This window comes from Thunnus albacares, chromosome 12 (genome assembly GCF_914725855.1).
Source record: "Thunnus albacares chromosome 12, fThuAlb1.1, whole genome shotgun sequence".
Lineage (NCBI taxonomy): Eukaryota > Metazoa > Chordata > Actinopteri > Scombriformes > Scombridae > Thunnus > Thunnus albacares.
The window spans coordinates 8,104,051-8,129,044 of NC_058117.1; the positions used below are offsets into that span (position 1 = coordinate 8,104,051).

Consider the following 24,994-nt stretch of genomic DNA (forward strand, 5'->3'; position numbering starts at 1 on the left):
TGTTCCAAATTTGGTGCAGTGCATCAAAATGCCTTTGCCTTCACACAGACTCTCTGACATCCAACTGTTTGGCCTACATCTTATTTTTACATTCCTTTCCCATTTGTTTTGATTGAAATACATTTATTTCGGATGACAATACATTTATTGACTGTGAGCTGAGAGTCAGCAAATGTGTGTCTTTCCTGATACAGAAAAGAACCTCTAGTAATTGAAAAGTAAATTCTAATGTAATCTGATGGGTTCAGATGAGGCATTCAAAGTAATAGTAAGCACACTGTAAAAGGGTATTTTGTCTGTCAAACCCCAGTTTCCCTTGCAGTCAGATTGCATCAGGTAACGTACTGAGGCACAAACGATCACACTGCACCTCATATGCACCTGCCCATGGTAACCTGATTTTTTGGTCACATGGTTTCCATGGTAACAGAGCAATAGTCTTGACAGGCAATGAGGAGGGTTGTATAAGCAGAGTACTACATTACACTACTACACACCACACGCACTTTCACATACAGAGTTTGTGATGTCATTTCAGGTATGAAATTGGAGTAGAGTTATGAGGAAAGGGGTAACGGGTGACTGATATTCAAGCAGCAGTCGGGACATTCCAGGAGCGTCAAATGTCTGGTGGAAAACTGGGAGTGTTGGCTGACATTTTGAAAACTGCCTGCAGCTTGTGTACAAGACACACAACTGTGGCCTATAACAATAATGGTTATTCAAATCATAATAAAAGTTTGGAGAAAAAAAAAATTCACTGCTAAGGAAGTAGTAGTTGTACAATTACACAAGGTACATTTCACAACTGCTTGAACACACAGTTTTATTTTTTTTGTAAGAATAAATCACAAATCAACACTCCACTCCAACACATCAAGCTTTAGAGATGTAACACTTTCAACAAAAAAAAGTAGACAATGCTTTCTGTTACACTCTTTTAAACTTTATGTTGCTGTAGTTAGAAAATGATTTTGTCATTTCCAAGAAGCACTTAAGTCTGCAGTTCTGGATTTTAAATAAATATATATCCCAACCCCAAAAAATTTGGGATAAAAATTGGGAAATTGAACCTCACCCTTGCAGGAATGCACCATACCAAAACATATGTATGATATATACAGTAGTTAATTAAATGTTACCTGTAAATTTTCCCATGCCTCAAAGAATATGTAATCCTTAATGTTTTACTATTTTCATATCCACTATCAACACACCTTTAAAAGTCCTTTGCACAGCAGACAGTTTGACTTGTCATAGCGGGCAAAGCACAGGTGTAACTAATCACATTAATTACATCTCCATTCCATTTTGGTGTCCCAGTAAGCCAGCAAGCTTGCACCAGTGCCTGGAATTGGCACAGCTAAATGGAATACAGTCGTGTTTTATGTTATAAATCAGGGAATCAATTTAGATTTTTTTTACAAGATGAAAACTATGAGACTTGAAATGTGTAATAAAAATCAGTTATAGTAAAATCAGTATATTAAAATATATAACAAAATTAAGGCAAAAACAAGGGCTTAATGTAGCTTAATGACACAATAATTAGGCAATAGTAAAATGTGTCAGCTCCTGTGAATAATAAATCACTGTTAAATATCTCAAGATAAATGACTCGGATGGACATGTTTAAGTTTAATGTCATTGTGATTAAGACGATGAAACATGACAATATGCAACCTTCTTGTTACGGTTAGATAAAGGAAAAAATAACTCCCAGGAATTAATGAATTATAATAATGCAAAATAAGAAAATGGAAAGAATAAAGGGAACGTCGTGAACAGAGTTAGGGTTAGTGTTATGGATACATTTGCACACAGCTATGTTGATGTAAAGACATTGATCATGAGATATTAATTACAGCAGTTCAGTCTATCCTTTTTCCCTTGAAGCTTCAGGAGAACATGTGGTTTCTTGGTCGAAAGGTCGTCCTCTGTCTCTCATACATGCTGACGTACGATCTAAGAAGGTCCTCCATTGTGAAAGCCTGAACAATGACAGATGTTTTTGTCAGAAAATGTTTCATTTCACAATCATCACTTCAAGCGGGTTAATAAACACGTATGGAAAGATATATTACAGGATAGTGTGTACTGCCTTCTTCTGTAAATGCAATAAAATTGTATTTAAATTCCAGCCACTAACCTGTGAGGTTTCACAGACGAAGGTGTAGCCCCTAATTAAGGTGCCGATGGTCATCTCGAAGAAGTTGCCTTCGCTGCAGTAGTCTGTGATGCGGCTGAACGGGTGCATGACCAGCACCTCCTACAGGTTCACATAGGATTAAGATATGTTCAAATGTAATGGTTTGTTAGTGATAAAGAACAAAAAGAGTTTAATAGAATTTGTTAAAAATATAAATTTGGACAGGATAGCCTAATAATATAATAACCAGAGTTGAAATGGCACAGACTTGATTAGTAAAACTCTATGACTACGTGAGAAGACTGTATGTATATTGACACTAATAAGAAAAAGAAAACATATCAATATCTATAATATGAGTCAAATTATTGTACATACCTTTGTCTTTGGGTCTGTTAAGCTGACACCTTGCTTGCTGATGATAATCAAAACTATCGTTGGGTAGCTAGATTCACACGTTTGCTGCAAAGTCAAATGGAAATACAAATGATCATTTTCCTTTAATTGTTTACTGCTGACTTTGCTTTCACTTCACCACGATAACTTACTTTAACTTCAAAGAAGGAGCAGCCGAAGGTTGGCCAGCTTGAGATGGCTTGCAGGAAGGCGATTTTGGCCTCCTGCACCGTCATGCCGCTCTGCTTGTTGTAGGAGGAGATGATGTTCTGCGAGTAGAAGAAAATCAAATAAAAGAAATATCTAAGTCGACAGTGATCATGTGAAAGCTAGGTTTGTCCTGATCCCCACTCCCAAACATCCTTTTTTATCTTTATAGATGAGAGAAATGTAATTAATTTCTGTCTGTGCTTCTCTTCTTTCATTGTTGGCTCCTTTTACTCTTCCTTTACCTTCTTCCACTCTTCAGAGGACATGATTTTTATCTGGTCAGCAGGAACAAGATCCCTCAGCATCTTGGGGATCATGACAAACTGTGTCCTGTCCGAATCCACTTCAGCTCTGAAGAGCAGCCCACCCAGGGTGATCATGTCCTCTTTGGTGCAATTGTGGTATCCCCGCAGGTACCTAGGCAGCTCCTATATGGAAGCAAAACAGAGGACCTGTATCATGACGATTCGGCATGTTGAAAATGAGTAAAAACCACCAGCAGAATAAAGCATGTGTTTATCAGATACCTGTGGGAAATGGAAGGTCAGGTCTGCAACCAGGTCTTTCCCTGGGCTCACATTGAACCAGAGCTTCCTCTTCATGATCACCAGGTAGTTCATGTTGGCTGCGTTGACTGGGAAGCAAAATTTCAATCATAAATATGGAGAAGCAGCGGAATATAAAAACTGTAAGTGTCAGTATGATACATTACCATCTTTCACTTTTTTTGCTTTCTTTGGAGTGTCGGAAGTCTGCCTTAAACTGTCGAAGAAATATTTCTCATCCTCCAAACTCTGGACCTGAGGGTTACAAACAAAAAATATTAAAAAAATAATTGTCATTATCATGTCCTTGGATATTCCAGTAATTACAGACTAATGTGACAGACTGTGTGAATATCACCTAACCCCACCTTGTTTGGCGTTTTCAGGTAGAGGCCGTATCCATCGGCTGAGCTCAGTCTGAGCTCGGAGGCAATAGTGCAGCACAGATCTTTAATTGTGGTTGTCGATGTCACCTCATATATCTGCACAACAGCAAGTACAGTAAGTACAGACACTCAAGAAGATATCCAAAAGTACTGTATAATATATCAAACTTAATGTAGAAGTTATTTCGGAACTTCATGTTAAAAAATATTGGGGAAAATATGCTTGAGTGTCTTTCTTCTTCTTATATACTGTATGAAGGATAGATACCAATAACAATAGAATAACCCATAACACACAGATCTAGAGGTGAATTACAGAAAAAAATATTTTCAAGAAGCAATGCTAGTGAGTATCTTTGTCAGAATCGACTGAGTTAAACCAGTGCTGAGAGTGTGAACACTAACGGAGGCCTCGTCTCAGAGTTTAGAGGAAAGTGTTGTGTCTTACATCATTCGAGTCATTTGGGAGGTGGATTTTATGGAAGATCTGAGTGCTGTTCTGTTGGATGGCATCCACTTCTGCCTGATGGGGAGGAAGCTTCCTGGGCTCCTTACTGAAGGTGCAAAGCACTCAAATCAATTTATTGCTGACATACACACACAGACATACAGTAGTATTAAGCCAGACTCATGTTTTTAAGTAGTATTATTAACAAGTTATATGGTGTATACTGAGACACACACTGTTACAAAACAACAATGTAAACACTAACACATATACATTTCATTACAAATTACTGTCAGTTCAATAGCATCATTATTACCTAAATATAGGCAACTAGTTTTCAAGTTGGGTATTGTACCTACATATAGTAAAGATGTAGTGTTGCAACTACCAAATATTTTCATTATCGATTAATCTGTCGATTATTTCCTTGATGTTGGCAACTAATTGATAAATTGACTACTCGTTGCAGCTCTATAAGGATGTAAATTATATATAAGATAAAAATACCTTTTGCATTTTTTTGTCAGTATTTTGATAAATAGTCATGAGTTTACAAAGTTCTTACAACTGCCAGTGACCAGCCCTACTGTTATCTTGTTACATGTGATTTGTTATTTCTATCTCCAGCCTCACCTGACCATATCCTGCAGCCTTTGCAGACAGCCAGCAGACAGCGTGTCTCTGGGCCGTGACTGCAGGAAACGCTTAGCGTGTATCATCAAATTCGGACTGGGCGGGAACAAGCCTGAACACAGCCACAGCAGCTGCCACCCGCGCTCCATGCTCAACCTGAGAGTGAGTGAGAGCAAGAGGAAGGGGGTTTTAGAGATGTTGGCACTTGAATAGTTTAAAACAGAAAACTACACACAAGCCCACAAACACTATGTGAGGGAGATACCTGTTACTGTTGCTGCTCATCTGTCTCATAATCTGGCAATAGATCTCATCCTGCAGAACTTCATGTAAGGTGGCTGGACCGAAGATCTGGTCAGTCAGCTCTATAGGACTGCGAACATTTTTGATGGGGTAATCGCCCATGTACTTCATGATAGGTAGCAACCAAAGGTTAAGGACTCACACAGATGGTATTAAAACTAGCTTGTGGTCACACAGGGTACCTTTATGGGTTTCAGACAGAAAGACTCTTTCTTGTATAATTACAGATTACAGACATTGTGTGGAATAAGCAATATTGTGAGTTTTAAATAACGCTGTTTTCTGATATTTTCACTTAAAGCGCTTTTCTCTAAATTCATCTACATGTTGCACTAGTGAAATTGGAAAAAATCCCTTCAAATGTGTCCTCATTTGCAACAGGGAAGCAAAGGCTTTAAGGATATCAGTGAAGGCGTTGCAGGCCATGGAGCTAAGGTCAGAGTTGCGTAACAGGCTCCTCATCAGCGGCTGTTTGATAGGTTCTCTGGAACAAGCCCACAGCTTCTCCCTGCCGATCCCTTTGGATGCACCGAGCTTACCCACTTCTTTACCTGGAGGCCTGAGACAGGGAGGAAACACAGTGTGAGCAGATCTGTGAAATAGTCCTGCTTGCTTCTTGAGTTTTGTTTCTGCTTTTTGCAATATTTAAAACAAGCTGGTATTCATATAATTAAAAATGTGTGTGAATGTAGATTGCACAGCATGTTAAAGAGTGTTGGGTAATGTCATTTAAACATACTCAGCATCGCACTACCAACCAAATCTAGACTAACCTATTGTAAGATGAATATTCAATATTAAAGAACACAAATTATTTACCTGAAGTTCTCAAGTGCAAACTCTTTTAAAGAGACTGGAGCCACTGTTTCGTCTCTCTGTGGGGCGTTATGTGCGGCAGGTTTCTTTTGACCCACACTGAGCAGATCCTGATTGGGTAGAAGCAGTTTATCAGTTACACCACAAGAGGGAGCCATCATTCTCATTCTGTCTCTCTTTGGACGCAGCCAAGATATTTATGCATGCTATGATTCTTTCCCACATGTCTTATTGCATTACATGATGGGGGCAGGCTGGAGAAACAGCCATAAAACCTCTTGAGTCCTTATACAAACAAACTCTAAAAACTCACAAACAAAAAGCCAATGCATTTCCATCACTGTAGGGCACTGGAGAAATACAATTTACTGAGCTTTGACAATTTTAGATTATTCTCAAATTTGTGCCTAGTTTATAAAATTTTAAATGGTTTGGCCCCTCGTCCACTATGTGACTTTGTGTACACTCGCTCAGTAAGTTCTATTAGATCCTCCAGAATATCCTCAAAACAAGATTGTACTGAACCATTTCGTCACACTGCATTTGGGCAGTCAGCATTCTCTGTGTGAAAGCTACTACTCAGTGGAATGCCCTACCTGATGATATGAAGAACTGTAGTTCTATCAATACATTCAAGGCCAAATTAAAAAATCAACTGAAGACGAATCAGCTGTGTGACCACTGAGCCTAGTTTACATTATTAATTTTTAATTGACATTGTGGGTGTATGTGATGTGCTGTTGTGTATAGCTTTGTATTTTGTATGGTGTGTTCTTTGTGGGGTTTTTTTTTTGCTTTGTACTGTTTGTTGTTGTGCTGTTGTATGTTTTGATTGTAATGGACTACAGATGCAAATTAGCTTCAAGCTAACTCTGGTGCAGTGCATCATTTATGCTTAATACTGCACACTGTCCTGTTCAATAAATCAATGATAAATCAATGCAGCTTAGAGCTGAAACCTCACTATACAATATTTCTTTTAGCTGCTCATGTACTCATTTGCAGTATATACTGAAAATTCCACTTTATTCTAATGCCTCTCTGATATACTGATTATTTAATTCATTTTGCAGCTGTTATACACACAATCTGTCATACTACATCCTGTCTCCCACATCTTTTGTCATACATTTTACCTTCTTGAGTAAAGTGTGACATGTAAAGGTAACCATACCAGCGTTTCGTCATTGGGCCTGGTGAGAGTTGGCAGAAACTGCACTGTGTCCTTATAGACAGCACCGCTGCTACTGGTCCGCTGGTTAGTTACTTTGAGCCAGCTCTCATCAGGGGAACATTCCTCATCTTTCTCTACCAGCAACAGGTCCCCTCGCTTACAAACCACGAACATGGGGTCATCTTTAGGAGGAGTGACAGAGACATGTGTGTTTTTTGGTATATGTAGTTATTTTCCTGTTTGTGCATATATAAATATATGCACTACATTTTGATTTTGTGTGAATCTGTTGTACTGCACTGTAGGTGCTGTAGACTCCTACCTGGTTTATTGGTGTCCTGCTGCACCAGCGCAAACACTGAGCGCTCTCTCAGCCCATCAAGGTTTTTCTCTATAAGTGCAGCCATATGAACAGCTTCATCACACTTCAGGACAAAATCTCCTCGGACTGTGGCCAAACTCACAGAATGGGCAGTGGAGTCACTAGATGGGTTATAAAAGTCAGAGTTTTATTTGTATGATAATTTTCAAAACAATTACAAAGAGATTTGCAAAGGAATACATTAAAAGATTAAGAAGTTATCCATACCTCACGCTGTGGACTTCCTTTACCTCTATGTAAGGAAGCTCAAGGAGTCTCCTGTCTCTTCCGTCCATGAAGAAGATGCCAGTCGTGTTTACAGCCGCAACAAACCTGTTTTTGGGCAAAGGAGGTCCTGTGGAGAAATATGGGAATGCAAATGTTTCAAAAGTAGGGTTGTACATGGTTTCTAGTATTTTTTTTTCTTTGAATATCATTTGGCACTGCATACATATTTTATTAACTGCATTTCCAGTGTTGGAAAAAACATAACAACCATAAATCCAAAGCATTTTAAGACCCTGGGTAGTGAGGAAAACGTATATTGCCTTGTAAAATACTGTAGAAATATGCTGTGTGCTGACTGACCTGATAGCATTGTAACGTCATAAAACCTGGAGAAGTCGAGGGGCCATTTCTCTCTGGTAATGTCGACTATTTCTCCTTTTACACTCTCTTTGCTCGTTGTCCCATTGATGTAAGGACCCTGGATGATCAGCAAGCAAGAATTATCCTGATGTGACTCACCTCAGTGTTTTTACATGTGCTCATATGACACAGAAATAAAACTCAGCATAAATAAATAAATATACACAATCAAATACACTGGAATTTAACAAATTTGTAAGAGACTATATCATTTTGCATACTGTACATCAGTTTTTTTCAATCCCGGTCCTGGGGCACCTCTGCCCTACATGTTTTAGATGTTTCCCTCTTCTAACACACCTGATTCAATTGATCAGCTCATCATCAAGCTCTACAGAAGCCGGATAATGACCCATTCATCGGGTGTGTTGGAGCAGGGAAACATCTAAAACATGCAGGGAAGGCGTGCCCCAGGACCAGGATTGAAAGGCATACATGAGAGACAAAAGATATCAGTCTCCAGCCATGCTCATAAAAGACATTAGCTCCTTTTGTCCCTTTGTTTGACAGTATGGCACTATACCTGTAAGTGTGCTGAGCTGATGAGTTGGATCCATTTTCCCATAGATTTTTTCTCAATTAGTGGCGTGGCGATGCACTCCTCAACCACCTTCTGGACGTTCTCTTTGTTGTATGCAGAGCCAAACTTGACGTAATAGTGCTTTGCTGCCAGCTGGACATAGTCATCCTCCTGAGAAGATGCAATACATTTTTATTGGATACACAAACTGGTTTTTGTTGTTTTTGGATACACTGATATGATCTAACATGCTGCATGAGGAACATTGATGTCTACAACAAGGAAGTAGGGGCTGTCAACTGTGGTCTCCTTAAGGTTCTAAGTAGAGCTGGTATGTATTGTTGCTGTCTAATAATAGTTTAACCTAAGAAACAGTGTGTATGTAACAAGTCCAGAACAAGACTGAGACCCTTTTCACTATGTTTTGAGCTAAGCACAACGACAATATACTCTAGGCTTGGTTTTGTCTTTAAACCTGCATGAAGTGATTTCTTTGGCCACTTGAGGGCAGTGGAAACAAGCTGTACACACAACACTCACATATCACCATATTAGCAAACAGTCGCTTATTTATCTTCGTCCAGTGGATAGGGAGCAACATTAGCATTCATTTGGAGTCATGTAAGTTCAATATTCAAAGTTGCTAAATGCTCCACTATGTTCACTACCCAGTCCCTAACTGTGTCTGTCTTCTGTTTGGTGCCGGTCAGGTCGTGTATAATCGGCTTTTAAAGCTTTTTCATTGAAAACAGCTGCAGCTGGAAATTACGTTGTTTAGAGTAGTGAGACTGAACCAAAACAGTTCAGTTGTGGGCTGTAAAACCAAAACAATGAGCTGAAAGATGCTAAAATGCTCTGCAGAGCTGAGGGGAACTGCAGTCGGGTGATAATTCTCGGTGGGTACGTCAATAGAAGCAACACCTTTCACATTACACATAGTAATTTGTTCTATTGTTAATATAAAAATATTGACTATAGGTTTCGAAATGCTAGCAAAACTCATTATTGGCCTTAATCAGGAAGCTAACAGGCAGAATTGGACACATATAATTTTTTGTTCTTAGTGTGTCATCAGTCCAAGGTGCATGTACCTTGTGCCTGTGTAAATGGCAATAAAGTCTCTTGAGTTATGATAGGCCTTTTAAAGTGCTGCCACTTCATCATATAAAAAGTTGATAAAACAGTAAGAAACACCAGTTTTTGAAGGGAAATTCCATCTGAACACTAGACCAATGTTTTCTATGAAATTAAGTTATGATGAGTATGTGGTGAACTTATAAGTAAACTATGCTGTTTCATTACAGAGCCTCACCTTTTCACTGGTGTACTCTCCCAACTTGATGCCCTTGATGACCTGCCTGTAGATTAGATCTGTGCTGATTGGGTCCACTGAGCAGTCATGCCAGGGTGTGAACATTTCCTTGCGGATGGAGAGCTTCCATGGGGTGTTCTTCTCATCCTTGCCCTGTCTCCTCATCTCCTGCTCGCACTGAGACACCGCATCCAACACATGCTTCCCACAGCTGCCCAGAGACCACATCTGGAGTCGAAGCAGTGATTAAACAACATTCAACATTATTATGACAACATTATTCGGAAGGAAGGGTGATATAAGCTAATATTATACTTAAACTTGTAACATTTGGAAAGTCAATCTACGTTATCAATGGAAGATAAACCCACCTTATCAAAGAGGCTGATGTAGAGGGAGAATCCATATGTATCTTGAAGATTAATCTTGTCAGCCACAGCTTGGCAGACTTCAGCAGAGGTGGAGGCAGAGTCCAGGGGCAGACTAATAGTCTGGTCATCCATCAGAGTCATAGACACGTCTATGGGCTCCTTTGTCTTGGCAGCCTGTCAGTGGGGAAGCAAGAGATAAGACAATTAAAATCAGGAAAGCACTCAAATCATTTTCATGGCTGAATGATGTGAGATGTTCCTCATTTGTCACAACAGTTGCAAAACAGATTTGTAATGATCACAGAACCTATATAATAAACCTGGACAAGAACTGACTATCAATGCCAAGCAGAGAAGTTACAGATGTAAAATATCACAGTAAAAAACAAAACAAAAATGGAATTTTACCTGCATCTCAATCCAACAGGGCAGCTCATTTCTCTCTCCATTAGCTATGATACGACGCAGGCGTTCAGTGCAATAATCTCCATAGCCACTAGGGCCCCTGCGGACAAAGGCCTCCAAATACTGTGGAGCAGAGTAGAATTATCTATTTATATATTTCAAGATACCAAAATGAACAGTGAACATGACAGCAGAGTTTTCTCTGAGTGCCTTCATGCAGCCATCTATAACTGGCACAAACTGAAGTGGCATACATCTGGGGATTTTGAGCGGAAAATAAAACATTTTTTTTCCTCCTTAAAAAAAATTGAATATAATAAAGTTTAACATTTCAAGTAAGGGACATATTTCCTCTTTATACACAGAATTTCGTATATATATTTTTAAAAAATAGAAATACTCAAAAGTATAACAGAGTAAAGTATATTTTTAAGTAGATGCAAAACATTTGGGTGTTGTATAAATTGTACATAAATTTCAGTTTACAGAAGACGATAAGTATGTACAGTGTAAAGGTTTCCATCTTTCCCAGGTTTTGCTTTTTTTTCAGCTTGTATTCTGTAATCTGAGGTTGGTTTCAATTGGACTCTTATCCAACGTTTATGTACATTTTATGAGGGTTTATCCAGTGTTTTTGATCTTATCTTATTTTTCTACCATGATTATATCAATACATGGCCACCATGAAGTACTAGCAGGAGTAACTGTGTTTATCATCCCTTAACGACACTTCTGATAAAACCCTTGACAGTGACAGAGACAGTCTGAAGAGTTACCAGCAGATGGCTACCCCTGAAAAAAGACGTCTTCAACATGCAACAAACAGGAACTAGTTTTTTGATTACATGATTCTTGTACTAAATAACTTGCCACCAACCGACCTTCATCAAGAAGTCTGTTGGGGGGAAGATCCCAAGACAGAGGGAGAGAAGGGTCCAGCCTAGCATGACGCTTTTTCTGCTCTTATTATTCACCAGCTGCTTGCAGATCTGACAGTAAATCTCATCCCTACACAGACAGAGAAAGGCAAAAACAGTAAGAGACAATGTTAACAAGACAGATACAGTATTAGAAGAACCAAACACTTAGATTGAGAGGAGTTAAGATATGAATGAAGGACTTTAAAAAAGAAGAAGACAAACACTGATATAATATTTTATTTGATCATTATTTTAAGGCTGCCATCAAAATAACAGCATTATTTTATGTGTATATGTGCAATTTAAACTTTCACCAGTGTTTTTCTAGTTCAATTAAGTCTAAGCTAAAACACATATTTCTCTAAAACAAATGCATGCTTGATACAATGTTTCTCCACTGTATGTAGACATTTTATCTTTGTATTCATTATAATGTGAAAAGCTATCTCATTTTCACCTTATCCCTCGTCTTGATAGAGCGTATCCAACGATAATGTGCAGTTTTTCCAGGGCTGAAAGTGGCCGGTCCAGTGTCGGACCCTCTCCGATCAAAACGTCCTGGTCCTCTGTTAGGTCCTCTGGCTGGTTGAGATGAAAACATTAAAGACACTTAGCAAACAAGACACATAATGAGCAACATACAAATCATGAGCTCATGAGGAACATCAAAGCAACATTTTGACTTACCTCCTCAGGAATAGTAGAAGCTCTTCTGTTTCCGTCCTTCTTCTTCTTCCTCAGTATTTTCTATTGAGAGAATACATTATAATAAGATGTAAGACTAATGACTGATGTTTGACGTTCAAGTTGATCTTCCATATTATACAGTAGAAGAAAATAAAAAGAAGATGTACAAATGATTATAATGCTAATTAAAATCATTTTTAATGCTAACGCTTTTACAGTACTCTGAATGGTTTCTACCTAAGTATGAATAAACATGTTTGATTATCATTATTTCCTGTGAGGAGGTTTAGTGTCCTATGGTTCAGATGTTGTTCCAGAGGCTTTTCCACTTTGTCTGTATTAAAATTCTGTAGGATAAACTTATTATTTTGATGCTTTTATGTGAATATAGTGGAAAAATATGTATTTAAGCCTTTTCTGAGGGTTAAATACAACCAGTCATGAACTATGAGTGGCAGAAAATGTGCCGTCATTCTTACTCACATATTGTATAATGTAATAGTGTTACCTGGTCGAGTCCCACCAGGTTGCTCAGCCTCCTGCCGTACCTATGAGGCACCTGGCGGGAGATGGTGCTGGATGCTTGAGATACTGAGTCCACAGATTTTGGTTCTGGTATGTCCTCCATGAAGCGCAGTATAATCCACCAGATGGTCAGACACGCCTGGATGAGAATGAGAGGAGAAACTGCTCATGAGCTTTGGCAAAACACAGAAATCCTCAGGGGCGACAGTATGAACGTCCTCCCACTCACCAGTGCGTCCCCCTCATCGTCATGGGGCAGAAGAGACAGCTTGAGTCTCTGGTTGATGTGCGTGTGGCTAGTGTTGCTCTGGAAGTGAAGGATACTGAACCTATAGAACGAACTCTCGTCACTGCCGTCATCAAACTCATCATCATCCTCGTCCAGTGATGGGGTTGGGGTTGTTGCGGTTGAGGTCAGGGCTGAGTCTGAGCCTAGGGCTTGGGCTGGGCCTGGGGCTGGGCCTGGGGCTGGGGCTGGAGCCCGGGCCCGGGTCCGGGCCGGAGTCAGGGCTGAGGCTGGGCCTGGGGCTGGGGCTGGAGCCCGGGCCCTGGCCAGAGCCAGGGCTAGGGCTGGGGCTGGGTCTGGGTCTGGGGATGGAGACAGGGACGGGGATGGGGGCGGGGACGGGGACGGGGGTGGGGACGGGGACGGGGACGGGGGTGGGGATGGGGACGGGGCTAGGAGGTTGATTTCTGACTCCGGCTCTGAGGTCTCGCCAGAGATTTCCTCCATCGACTCTGGCATGTTCTGCCCCATCTTGACAGTCAAAATAAATTTTTATTAAGATTTCCAGCTGGTAAATTAATTGTATATGATAAAATGCAAGAGATTTATTGATGTCATTTTGGTAGATTACAAAACGAAAAGTCTAAAGTTAAATGTCACCAAATGACAGATTTATTCACTTACCTCAGATTCATCTGATTCTGAGGCTTTTTGTTCCACCATTTCCACAGCAGTTATAGACCGGAGACCAAACGCGTTATCCCCCATGTCCTGTTCACTGATTGACTCAGACTCCTTGATAGCTTGCTCTGACTGGGCAATAACATCTTCCAGTTGCTGCTTAAGGTCCAGGGCCATTTGCTCCTTTGAGTTTAAGGAAAGAGGATGAAACAATGTTTATATTCATTATGCAACTCTGTGTAAGTTTCCAGTTTCAAGACTTTCAGCACTCACATCGCTCTTTATCCTGTCAGTTAATCTTCTGGCCAGGAATCCTCTGGTGTAAGCCTGCAGCAGTATGACTGCCTCTCTCTTTTGCTTCCAGTCCTTCCTCGCCTTGTAGCCTCTTACCTATAGTTAATCAACACTTATTATATTTACTTAACAAAAAGTTGATTTTATGGTTTTCACTTATCTGTAATGACATGCAGAAAAAAATGTAATTTAAAATACATTTAAAATATAAAAATACTAATAAAATAAATTTGCATTTCAGACAAGAAAATTGTGTTAAATTATTGTAATAAATTTAAAAAGCATTTGAAACACAAAACACAAAATGTGAAATTTTAAAGTAACAAATGCATGTTTTGATTTCTTAAAACATCTGCATTCAAAAATCACTTCAATAAATGTAAAGTAAATTTAAAAAATACTGATATATTCTAATATATCAAAGTATATAAATACACAATTGTTACATATTGCATTATACATTTACTGCACTTCATAGATAGGACTTTGTATGCCATATTATATGTTAAACTACAATATCTAAGTACATGCCTGGGTCTGTATGGTGAGAGCTGCTGCTCGCTGTCTTAGGTACTGTAACCGGAGCCTCCGACTACGGATCTTAGACACCAGCCGTTCAAAGCCACCACGGATCTAGTTGGAGTGTGAGTGGAAACAAAGGACAAGGTCATTGGACCTGAGATGAGTCTTCTTTGTGCAACATGTGTCAAGGTGAGAGCATTATATCAGCTTCAAGCTCTACACAAATCCATTCTTGAGCATCAGACCTTTCTTTGCACTTTCTCCTCCATGTAAGCTCTCCAGCGCTTCTGCAACACCACAGCTGCCCTCCGCTTCTGCACAAAAGACTTTCTACAAAAAGAAGATAAGCAAGAAAAAATAAACATAGTCCCTCAGCCACTTGGTAAACACCAACCTATTTATGTCTTTTTCTAACATCCTACATGATCTCGCAGCACCTATGCCAATAAAATAACACTATCTTATCTGTAGCTACAGTATAGGAACACATATACCTGTTATTACAGGTTGAGTTAATGTAAACAAAGATGATGTATCATACACATGACCCCTCACTTAATTCTGAGTTTGTAATCTCTGTGTGATATCCCTTTCACTCTTCTGTAGCTGTACCTGTCTTTGTATCCCATCATGACCCTCTGGATCACAAGAGCTACCCTGCTGAGTTCTTGTTCCCTCAGTCGTTCCAGTAGAGCATCATGGGCATCCTGAAATAGAGTGAAAAAGACACATTTTCTGTCTCTTGATTTGTCCAGGAAGTCATTTCAATCAGATGCCATAATGTTCCAAGATTAAATCACCTTAAGTCTCATAAAAAGGAACCAAATGCATAAAAAACAGCAGCATAATAACTGAACAGCACATAAATCCTTCAGAATGATGTTGATCTAGTGTATAATACTGATACTATTTCACCAGTGCTACTGTAATTATTACTGGTTAATGTTAACCTGCAGTGATGGTCTTCTGTGTCATTACATCTTGTGTCAAAACAATTGAGAAAAGCTGTGGTACAACATGGTTTGAATTATGAGTTTTCTGCACCTTCAGGAAAATCTTGGTCTTGCCTATTTTCCACTTGTCCTCTCCTTCAATCACTAAATTGCAGATGGCTTCACAACACGCAACAGTTTTCGCCTGGAGAAACAATAGAGCATTTTTTTGGTAAGTGCTGAAATAAAAGCAAAAAAAAACTGACAGCCCAAATTCCTCCACGGGAAAGACAAAAAGAAATAATCCACCCATCTGTCCATCATAGCAACATCCTCTTGAGTGACATTTACATTTTAGGTTTTACAAATATGACAAATGATTTTATGAAATTAACAGTGAAGATGTAAAGTATCATCATCAACAGTAACTAACAGTTTTGGGGTCACAGACAGTCGTCCTCAGGAGCACCCTGTAGCGCATCAAGAATTCTTCAAAGGTGTGGCGAATGGGATATCCCAGATTTCGGATACGGATGGTGTCCATCATGCCAGAGTATTTCAGCTGACGCATACACAGCTCTCTGTCAAACACCTACAGCAGAGCAGATGGAAATTGTGAGGGAAGATAAACTACACAGATTAAAATGGTAACCAAAGCTTTCCGTGTGTGTGTGTTAGCAGGTCATATTTTCCAGGAAATTTGCTTAATTGCTTTATGGCACAAAACAGGAAGAGGTCATTGTTTATTCAGAGCCAGGGCAGATGGTAGAAGGGCATAAATGCAGACTTTTTATCACACATCGGTTGATGAAATCTTTAAAAAAGAAACAAATGCCTCATTATTGGAAAAAAAAACAAGCATGCTTCATTATGTTAGGAAACTACAGGGTTTACGGGAAATGTCATAATTTTGAGAAAAACAAGCACAACTGGCGCGTTTGCATGGAGTTTATCTTCACCTCAACCCTTATCTCATCTGTTTAAAGTAAGTATATGCTTAAACGTGCTACACAAAGAAAACAATGTGTCTGTGCTGCAGTGATTGTGGATTCCTGTTGCACTTGTGTTATTCACCTCACTCCGCTTGTCATTGTTGGGTTTGAAGCAGCGGATAAAGTAGGGCTGGCTGAAGGACAGAGTCTTCATGAGGGAGTCCAGAGACTGACGGAACTGACCGCTCAGCGTTGGCACTTGTTTCCGTTTTTCAGTCTGGGCCTGCATAGATGACAGAGAGAAGACGAAATTCATGATGCCAAGTCAGCAGCACAGTGGCGACTCTGACACCAGTGTCATTATCAATACACTTGTACTGTATCTCAATATGCAGCGCAAATAAATGTCCATCAAAGCAAGTTGCAAACTTAAAATCTTATTTTCTGGAAAAAAGTGAAATATTTGCTGTCTTGGAAACAAGTAAAGAAATAAAATATGTATGAATATGAAACTAAATTACATGTTAAAGGTGTATTTATTGCAGTGTGCAGCTTGATTAGAGATCGGGTTATACTTTCATACCCGTAGAGAGCTCTTGGGTGTAATGACGATCTTCTTGTTAGTCAACTTCACTCCATTTGTTGAAAACTCAGACTCAAATATCTGACGAAGCAGCTTATTGGTGGACATTTCAACCATCTTGATTAGGTCAGAACTGACAGCGTCTTTGTTCTTCTCCAGGAACCCTTCACAGAAAGAATAAAACCACTGAGCACCTCACAGCAAAACATTTAATCTTTAGTTGTTACTGCAATTTGTTTGCGTACCTGTGGAGTCGTAGTGAACCACGCCTGCAAAGTGGTGAATCCCAAAGTCTGTTTCATGTTCACTCTTTGAGGCGATGTAGGTCTTGTTTCCGCTGTGTTGCTGATTCATCTTGCTCAGCAAAGTGGAGTCCGTGCCCTTTCATGCACCAAAACGATAATTTGAGTTAAAAACAAGCCACAATGACAGTAAACGCATCAAATAAGAATGTCCCACAGTAGATCACCACCTTTGGGAATTGGCTCTCCTCATCAATCAGAGCCAGCAGGTTACAGGGTTTCCCCGCCAGAAGGTCCAGGACATTCTGGTTGTCATTAAATTTGAGGTTATTCCACAAGATGTCCTCTTTCAGATATTCCTCCTGCTCCAGCTTGAAGATGTGGCCCACGAAGAACTGCTGCAGCTTCTCGTTGGCAAAGTTTATGCACAGCTGCTCAAAACTGTAAAATGAGGGGGTGACGCTTGTTCAGTTGTGGGAGTGGTGATATACTTACATCATGAAGGATGTACACAGAAATCTCCTGACCTGTTTGTTTGGAAGTTCTCAAAGCCAAATATGTCGAGCAGACCGATGGACAGGAAGGTGGATTTGGGGTTCTTGTTCAGCTTCTTATAGGTGACGTGGTTGATTTTTTGAACAATCCATATGAACAGCTTGTTGTAGATCGCCTGAGAGATGAGACACACATTACTGTTAAATTAGGTCTTTAGAACACAAGACACAAGAAGAAGATGTGACTGCATGATTCAAATCCCTGGACACGGGCTCCCTAATTGTATACATGTTGCCAAAAAAGTGCAAGCACTTAATTTTTCTTTTTAGAAATGATTAAAGGTTGACACACAGTTAGATTTGGACGCTTACAACATTTAAAGGGTAATGTTTCTTTCATCCTGAGTCAAGATCCAATGAGGGAACACACAACATACTGATTTACCGTTACTGACTCTGTCTCATTACCTTGACCAGGGCGTCTCTACAGTCAGCTGCCTGTTCGGAGCTGAGGTGTTTGGTCACCAACTCTCTGTTGGTCATGAAGGAACGATGGGTCAAACTGTTCGCCAGAGAGGACTTCTGTACCTGCGGAAGGAAGACACACACAAAAACTTTTATCAACGTCATCTCATGCTGAGGAATGACGATCTCTTCATGTCGCATGTTCAATCAATCTGCTTTTCACAACACAATTAGAGGCCTAAAGGATTTGGTCTTATGTCAGCTCTCACAGTACCCACCTCCAGTAGTGACGCTGCAATGCTGAAGTTTTCTGACTTGCTGACATCACTGGTGTCCAAGTTATTTTGTGTGTTGGCTGATGGGAACACAGGATCAGATGTAATAACAACAATAACAACTGTTCATACTGGGACAAAAAACAATCCTGTGAAACTATGTGTATGTATCTAGTGATGGAATGTAACCAAGTACATTTACTAAAGTAAAGTTTTGAGGTATTTGTACTTTACTTTAGGATTTCCATGTGACGCTATTTTATACTTTTCATAGGGACATATTGTAGTTTTTGCTGCTTTATTCAACAGTTGTAGTTACTGGTTACTTTAGAGATGAAGCTATTTTATATAAAAACTATGATCAGCTTGTAAAATACAATGCATCAAATTAGTTCCACCTCACCCAAATGCAATGAACAAAAACAACAATCCAATAATATGAAACTGTCCGAATAACATTTGTCATATTATATTCGTGTAAATAACAAGTTAATTTATCTTTAAGCACATTTTATTGCTAATACTTACTTTTGTAACATCTTGAATGCAGGGCTTCTACTTGTAATGTAGTATTTTTACATTGTGGTACTTCTACTTTTACTTAAGTAAAGGATCTTAGTACTTCTTCCACCCACAGTTACATCAGATATATTTTATAATGTGTGCTTACCTCCTACCTGTGTGTTTATTTGCTTGAATCATATTGTAGCATACATTAGAGTATAGTTGTATTATCATGTCAAATGTATGCTGCTTCTGTTTTATCAACACTTTTTGTTGTGACACTCTTCAGGATCATAAAATTAACTAAAATGAACACGAAAGACCTAAAATTTGTATGCAAATTTAAACAAATTTATATAAACTATACTGTAGATATTCTTAGACTGCAAACACTCACCCTCGAAGCAGATGTTTCCCAGGTGTAATATGGCTGCCAGCAGCTTGAAGATTTCCTGACAATGGCTTTCTGAGAAGGTCAGGATTTTCATAGCAGAACGAATACGGTTGTAGTCTTTGGCATCGTCCCTGACTTCACACTTGATACAGTCACCCTACAACACAAGAGAAGAAAGGTTTATATCACTTACTATAGATAGACAATATGTAATGTATTTTAGCTAATGTGACAATTCTCATCTTGTTATATTTGTTGTAATGTACCTTAACACAACAGCATCTGTGTCTCTCTAATGAATTTAGTGTCTCATACATTACTATGTAACTTAGCTTTCTGAATGGGCGGCAGATAGTTAGTGTAATACCTTGGTGAGGAACTTGTATTCTTTGGCATCTTTGAGGCTCAGAGTTTTCTTCTCCTCTGCTGTAATTCCTGCCAGCATGCAGTAAAACATGTGGTAGTTTCTCTCCTCTGGGGCCTGGGGTTGTGGAGCAAGAAATTACACTATTAGCGTTACACAAAGCTAAACTCAACTCAACATTTTTGCAAGGTATTAAAATGATGACTTCTGTCAAGTGGTTGGAAATAAATACAGTTGAATAAACTAGAATGTTTCACACAGCTTCTGTATTTTTAAATCTACAGTGATTGATAGAGAGGTAACATGAATGTTTGCTTTGTCCATATTAACAGAGATGGTGTTTACTAAAGCTGTGAGATAGATAGTGGACTGTGCTTTCCTAGGTCAGCAGTGCAGCCCTGCCCTGTGGGGAGATAAGAAGGTGTAGGTGTGTTTGGTAAGAGCTGCCTCACCTGATGGCAGACACGAGACTTCTCCAGAAGGTACTGCTCCACCCGAGCACCTTCAATCACTCCGTCCTTATTGAAGAAGATCTCCAAATATTTCCCAAAGCGACTGGAATTGTCATTGCGGATTGTTTTAGCGTTTCCAAAAGCTGTATGGGACAGAACAGGAACATTTGAACACTTGTCACTGATGGGTTGTTTTTTTTTTTTAACTTTCAACCACTTATTCTGTGTATGTGTGTCTCAAAAGGCACTGGAATCTAACCTTTTTAACTGTGGTACAAAGTAAGACAGTTTATTCACATCCTGTGTGTTATGTAGGCTTGTTTCTGAGTATGAGCACATGTCCTGGGACGTTTATAGTACCTTCTAGTATTGGGTTAGACTCCAGGATCTGCTGTTCGATCCGCTGTTCAGAGAGCTCACCACTGACTGCTGCTAAGTACTGCAAGATCAGCTTGGTGCTCTCCGTCTTCCCCGCTCCTGACTCCCCACTGAGAGAAAAAGAAATAAATGAATGAGTGATGGAACTATAATACCCAACATAATTTCTTTATTTTTATAGTGAGTTATTCATTATGACCTGATGATGCAGCACTGGTTCCTGAGGTTGCGCGTCATGTTAGAGTGGCAGGATTCAGCGATGGCAAAGATGTGTGGAGGGAGTTCCCCAAGCTTTCGACCATGATACAACTTCACCTGAAGGACAACAGGATAAACACATGAAACAAATCATTTTAATCTTTGATAAACAGATTCAGCTTCAAGTCTGCTGAAAGTGCTAAACTGTGAACAGACTCACCTGGTCGCCTGAATATAGGGGAAAATCCTGGTATGGGTTCACTGCCACCAACACTGAGCCTGTGTAGGTCTACAAGAATCATTAAACATTTATGACTTTCTGGTTAAAATAATTTCCACCTTATGTTATTTAATCTAACGTGGAGTTTTTTAAGGGTATTGTTTGTAAAGGGTCAGTTCACTCAAATCACAAAAAGAAAAAGAAAAAAAATCCCACTTACTATTAGTGATATCTAGCCATGCAGTTAATTTAGTTTTTATTTATCCAGGTGTTTGACAGCTCAGCCTCTGAGATTTGCGCCGCCACCACAACACCATGGTGGTGAATGGAATTTTTGTTTGTGCTGCTCAAAGCGTTGAAAACTAACACATTTGACAAATTCAACAGCAACATGTTGCTCCAAAAACTATTTAAAATTGAGTGTGAAAGTTCATTCTTGACCTTTAAGCACATGCTTAACTCAAGGGCCACTTTCTAGCTTTTTCCAGAAATTCAGCTGGAGTTTTAGTTAAGATTTTTTTTTTTGTCTAACTAATGTTCTGGTTATTTGAAATAAACCACACTGAAAACACACTGTGAGCTGTTTTCAATGGGAGCTATCTTCTACAGAAGGTAAATAAAATAAAAAGGGTTTAACAGTGAGATCTATTGACTATCCAGAAGTGCACCAATGATTCTCAAAAGACATGTTGCGGTTGAGTTTTTAAAATACTTTTTCAATATTTCCCCACAAATTGAATTGTGGGGAAATATTGTGAATTCTGTTGTATTGGGTTGGAGGCAGAAATCTCAGGAACAGATAAATAAAACCAAAACTATCTGCATGTCTAAACACCATTTGGGGTAAGGGGGGAGAATGTTATTTTTGAAAATGAAACAACCCTTTAAAAATGTTCCAACAACATGAGATCAGTTCCCTTTTTTTTCTATGCAAAAACACTTTACAAAGATTAAACTTAATTTGAGACATTTGAGACCGACACAAGTTAAATTAATTCACCCCAGTGGCCAATAGGACTACAATAGTTTGTATGTTACACATGTGCCTTACGTAGATTTTTCCTTGTTTGTGTCGGAGCAGCAGGTTTCGGAGGAGGCCGGCCTCAGTCATGTCTCCCAGTTTGATCATGTCATCCACCCCCTCCACTGATGTAGGGTGCATGATCTTGAGAGAGGCTTCCTGCTCCGAGGACAGACTCTGCTCCTGGGACACGTCCAAGAAGGAAATAAAACTATTGGTGTGAGAAATAAAACTACACATATTTTAGATGTTTTCAAGGCTGAACTCTTCATTCCAGAAAAGGGTGTTTACCTTTCCCTCATCGTCGACCAGAAATCGCTGACCAGATGGTGTTACTTTGACCCTGGCTCCAATGGGCACCCCGATGCCTGAGTCCACCCACACCCACTCTCCCTGTAAACAGAGAGCACAATAAAAATGTTAATATTCCTAATGACATAATTTTTTATTTTAACATCCTTCAGAAAACACAATTTACGGGACGGGATTACCTTTATCAGTTTACTGTATTTCCTTCTATAATGATTGCAGGGAATTGTGACACTACATCCGGGAACAAGTGAATGATAAAGTGCTTTCTAACAATCAATAGTTTGCTCAATAAAATCCATACTCATAATTCCACAGTCAGTACCGAGGGACTAATTTTCAGCCTTACCTTTCTCAGCATCACCAAATTTGCAGCTTTCCTCTTCCCTAAAAAAAGAAACCCACATGATGAGATACATTTTTCAAGAAGAAGACAGTTAAGAAATGGAAAAAGTGAGTGACTACATCAAATTATGTTCAGCTACACTTTGAGCTCATCAGCATCAAAAGCAACTTTATATTTTTTTCTGGCTTTAAGGGTAAAGTTGAGACAGAACAGATATCTGCTCACCCTAATGAAAAACATTTAACACAGCCTACTGTTGTGTTCAGTTCCACTAGTCAAGGTTTACATAGCTAATAAATTAACACGACATGTAATGTAATGTATACACACACACAAAAAAAAAAACAATTAAGACACTTACCCAACAATCCTTTTATCAATGATCTTCATTAATTCCTCACTCAGTTTACCATGGAGCTTGTCTTGAACTCCTCCTTTAATCTGTTTCAACATGAACAAGGAAGAAACACACTGACGAAGCACACTTCTCCTACCACTGACAGATTGTTTTTATGGTACTTTGACTTTGTACTGACTGAGAAAGGAGGAGTAAGACAAAGTGATCAGTCACGCAGGGGGTGCACATCAGTCTCGTCATCGAGGAGGAGTCTTCTTGGCCATGTTGGTCTATTCGATGCAACACAGTCCTATCAATCCAATCAATTCCAGTCATGTTCAGCTAAGACTTAGAGACTATTTTATATCATTGGAAGTCATTCACATATTGATGTCAAACAATAGTTTTTATGAATGACCTTGCTGTAGATTCCAGAGTCAAACAGTGTGTTGTAATGAATTTATGTGCAGCCTTTGGACCCTGGTTGTATAAATCAGGTCAGAAACTCGGCTGGGCTTCTCACAGACTGTCACTGCAATAAAGATGTGAATGTGTGATTAAACTAATCCTCTGGGAATTGAAGGGGTATGTGATCTCTCCCATGAGTGTGGCTGTTATCATTCAAACCGCACCTATTTAGTAAACTGTAGGGATTAGGTGGTGTCTAATGTCTCAGTTGGGTCTTCCTGTCAGTGGTGAAGATTATCATTAAAGTGTAACTTAAGTGTGAGTTATCTGTATCAGGTTATGTCTTGTACTTCGAACCTTCAGTGAAACGTCTGTTAATAGGCAAATATGAGTATCTGCACAACTGTAAAAAGTTTGCGTCATGAGGTGTGGGATTACTGTCAACATCGTCGGCTAGGCGCTATGGGCCACTGCTGGTTGCTCACTGGCGTCAGTGTGCTCAGCTCTGATAAGGAAATCCCCACATTATGACTTTAGCACTGGTTAAATGGAAAATAGAAACTCTTATAAACAACACATCATCACTGCAGTTGCACGCACTACTGGGTAATGATGTCCCAAAGGTGGGTCAGTTTACCACTGCTTGTTGTGTGTAGTGATGGTAAAAATTTCTTACTGTATGACTGAATATGATGCTGCTTGTCTTCATCAGCCTGGTCTTTGACTACATTTATCATGGAACCAGAGCTAGCGTCCTAAAGAGTTTTTCTTTTTTTTAATTTCAAGCAATACTACATAACTTTTGAAAGAAAAATAAATTAATTCTTCCTTTTAGATATGAAGAGCCAAAGCTATGAGCAATAAAATGCACCTTTGCTCAATTCAGCACACTCAGGGGTTTCACTGCTACAGCCTTTAGTGATATGACTAGGTGGTGACCAGCTTAATGTGGTGACCAGCTTTTTCTATTATTATGTAAAGGTCTGTGACTGTCTACCCCCCACCTCTTAACATCTATCTTACATGTTAGCATGCTAATATTTTAGCATATAAACAGTAAAGTCTGATGGGAATGTCTTTAGTTTTGAGGTATTTGGTCATAAACCAAATTATTGAACAACTTTTTAACCTGATAATGGCACAGAAGGAAAAGTTAATGGATCACCAAAGTGGTTGCAATTGATCCCGACAGGGACACAAATGTCTGTATTGCAGTCTACGGTTTGACCCAAATTTCATGGCAATCCATGGTGGTGAAAGATATCACTCAAAACCACAAATGTCAACTGCTGGTGTCAGGGTCAAAGGTCAGTATGAATCATCCTCTGGGAACCATAATTATCTTTACAAAATTTCATGGCAATCATTCCAATAGTTGCTGAGATATTTCAGTCTGAACCAAAGTGGTGACAAACATTGCTATCCACAGAGCCATGTCGCTAGCATAAATGTACATGTGGCACCCTGACAATACATCTAACTATAAAATCTTTACTGTAAAACAAATCTGAGATCATTTGACTGACTTAAGCCAGCCCTAATGTGAGGTCTAAGTAAAAAATCTTGACAGTAATAAATTCAATTGTATTGATATCCAATTCCACTGTG

At 39.3% G+C, this 24,994-nt stretch overlaps 1 protein-coding gene across 1 annotated transcript; it reads right to left on the reverse strand.

Annotated features, from left to right (window-relative positions):
* Nucleotides 1–812: 812 nt before the first annotated feature.
* On the reverse strand, nt 813–23,763 carry LOC122993360 (unconventional myosin-VIIb-like). Its single transcript, XM_044367476.1, has 51 exons — nt 23,178–23,763; nt 23,003–23,082; nt 22,645–22,682; nt 22,278–22,379; nt 22,017–22,169; nt 20,966–21,034; nt 20,747–20,862; nt 20,530–20,657; nt 20,170–20,312; nt 19,721–19,834; nt 19,357–19,510; nt 18,459–18,535; nt 18,184–18,303; nt 17,749–17,891; nt 17,452–17,662; nt 17,225–17,360; nt 16,980–17,143; nt 16,539–16,679; nt 15,898–16,056; nt 15,577–15,669; nt 15,145–15,239; nt 14,778–14,862; nt 14,542–14,643; nt 13,990–14,106; nt 13,720–13,899; nt 13,039–13,566; nt 12,793–12,948; nt 12,285–12,344; nt 12,055–12,179; nt 11,559–11,685; nt 10,681–10,800; nt 10,273–10,446; nt 9,902–10,129; nt 8,593–8,760; nt 8,010–8,127; nt 7,650–7,776; nt 7,383–7,543; nt 7,061–7,242; nt 5,890–5,996; nt 5,475–5,629; nt 5,033–5,186; nt 4,768–4,923; nt 4,135–4,240; nt 3,669–3,782; nt 3,468–3,555; nt 3,283–3,389; nt 2,998–3,183; nt 2,698–2,814; nt 2,528–2,611; nt 2,150–2,269; nt 813–1,991 (listed from the first exon to the last, which is right to left on the reverse strand). The coding sequence occupies exons 3-51, from the start codon at nt 22,654–22,656 to the stop codon at nt 1,899–1,901; spliced, it is 6,675 nt and encodes a 2,224-aa protein (XP_044223411.1). The 5' UTR covers nt 22,657–22,682; nt 23,003–23,082; nt 23,178–23,763; the 3' UTR covers nt 813–1,898.
* Between the last annotated feature and the right edge of the window lie 1,231 nt (nt 23,764–24,994).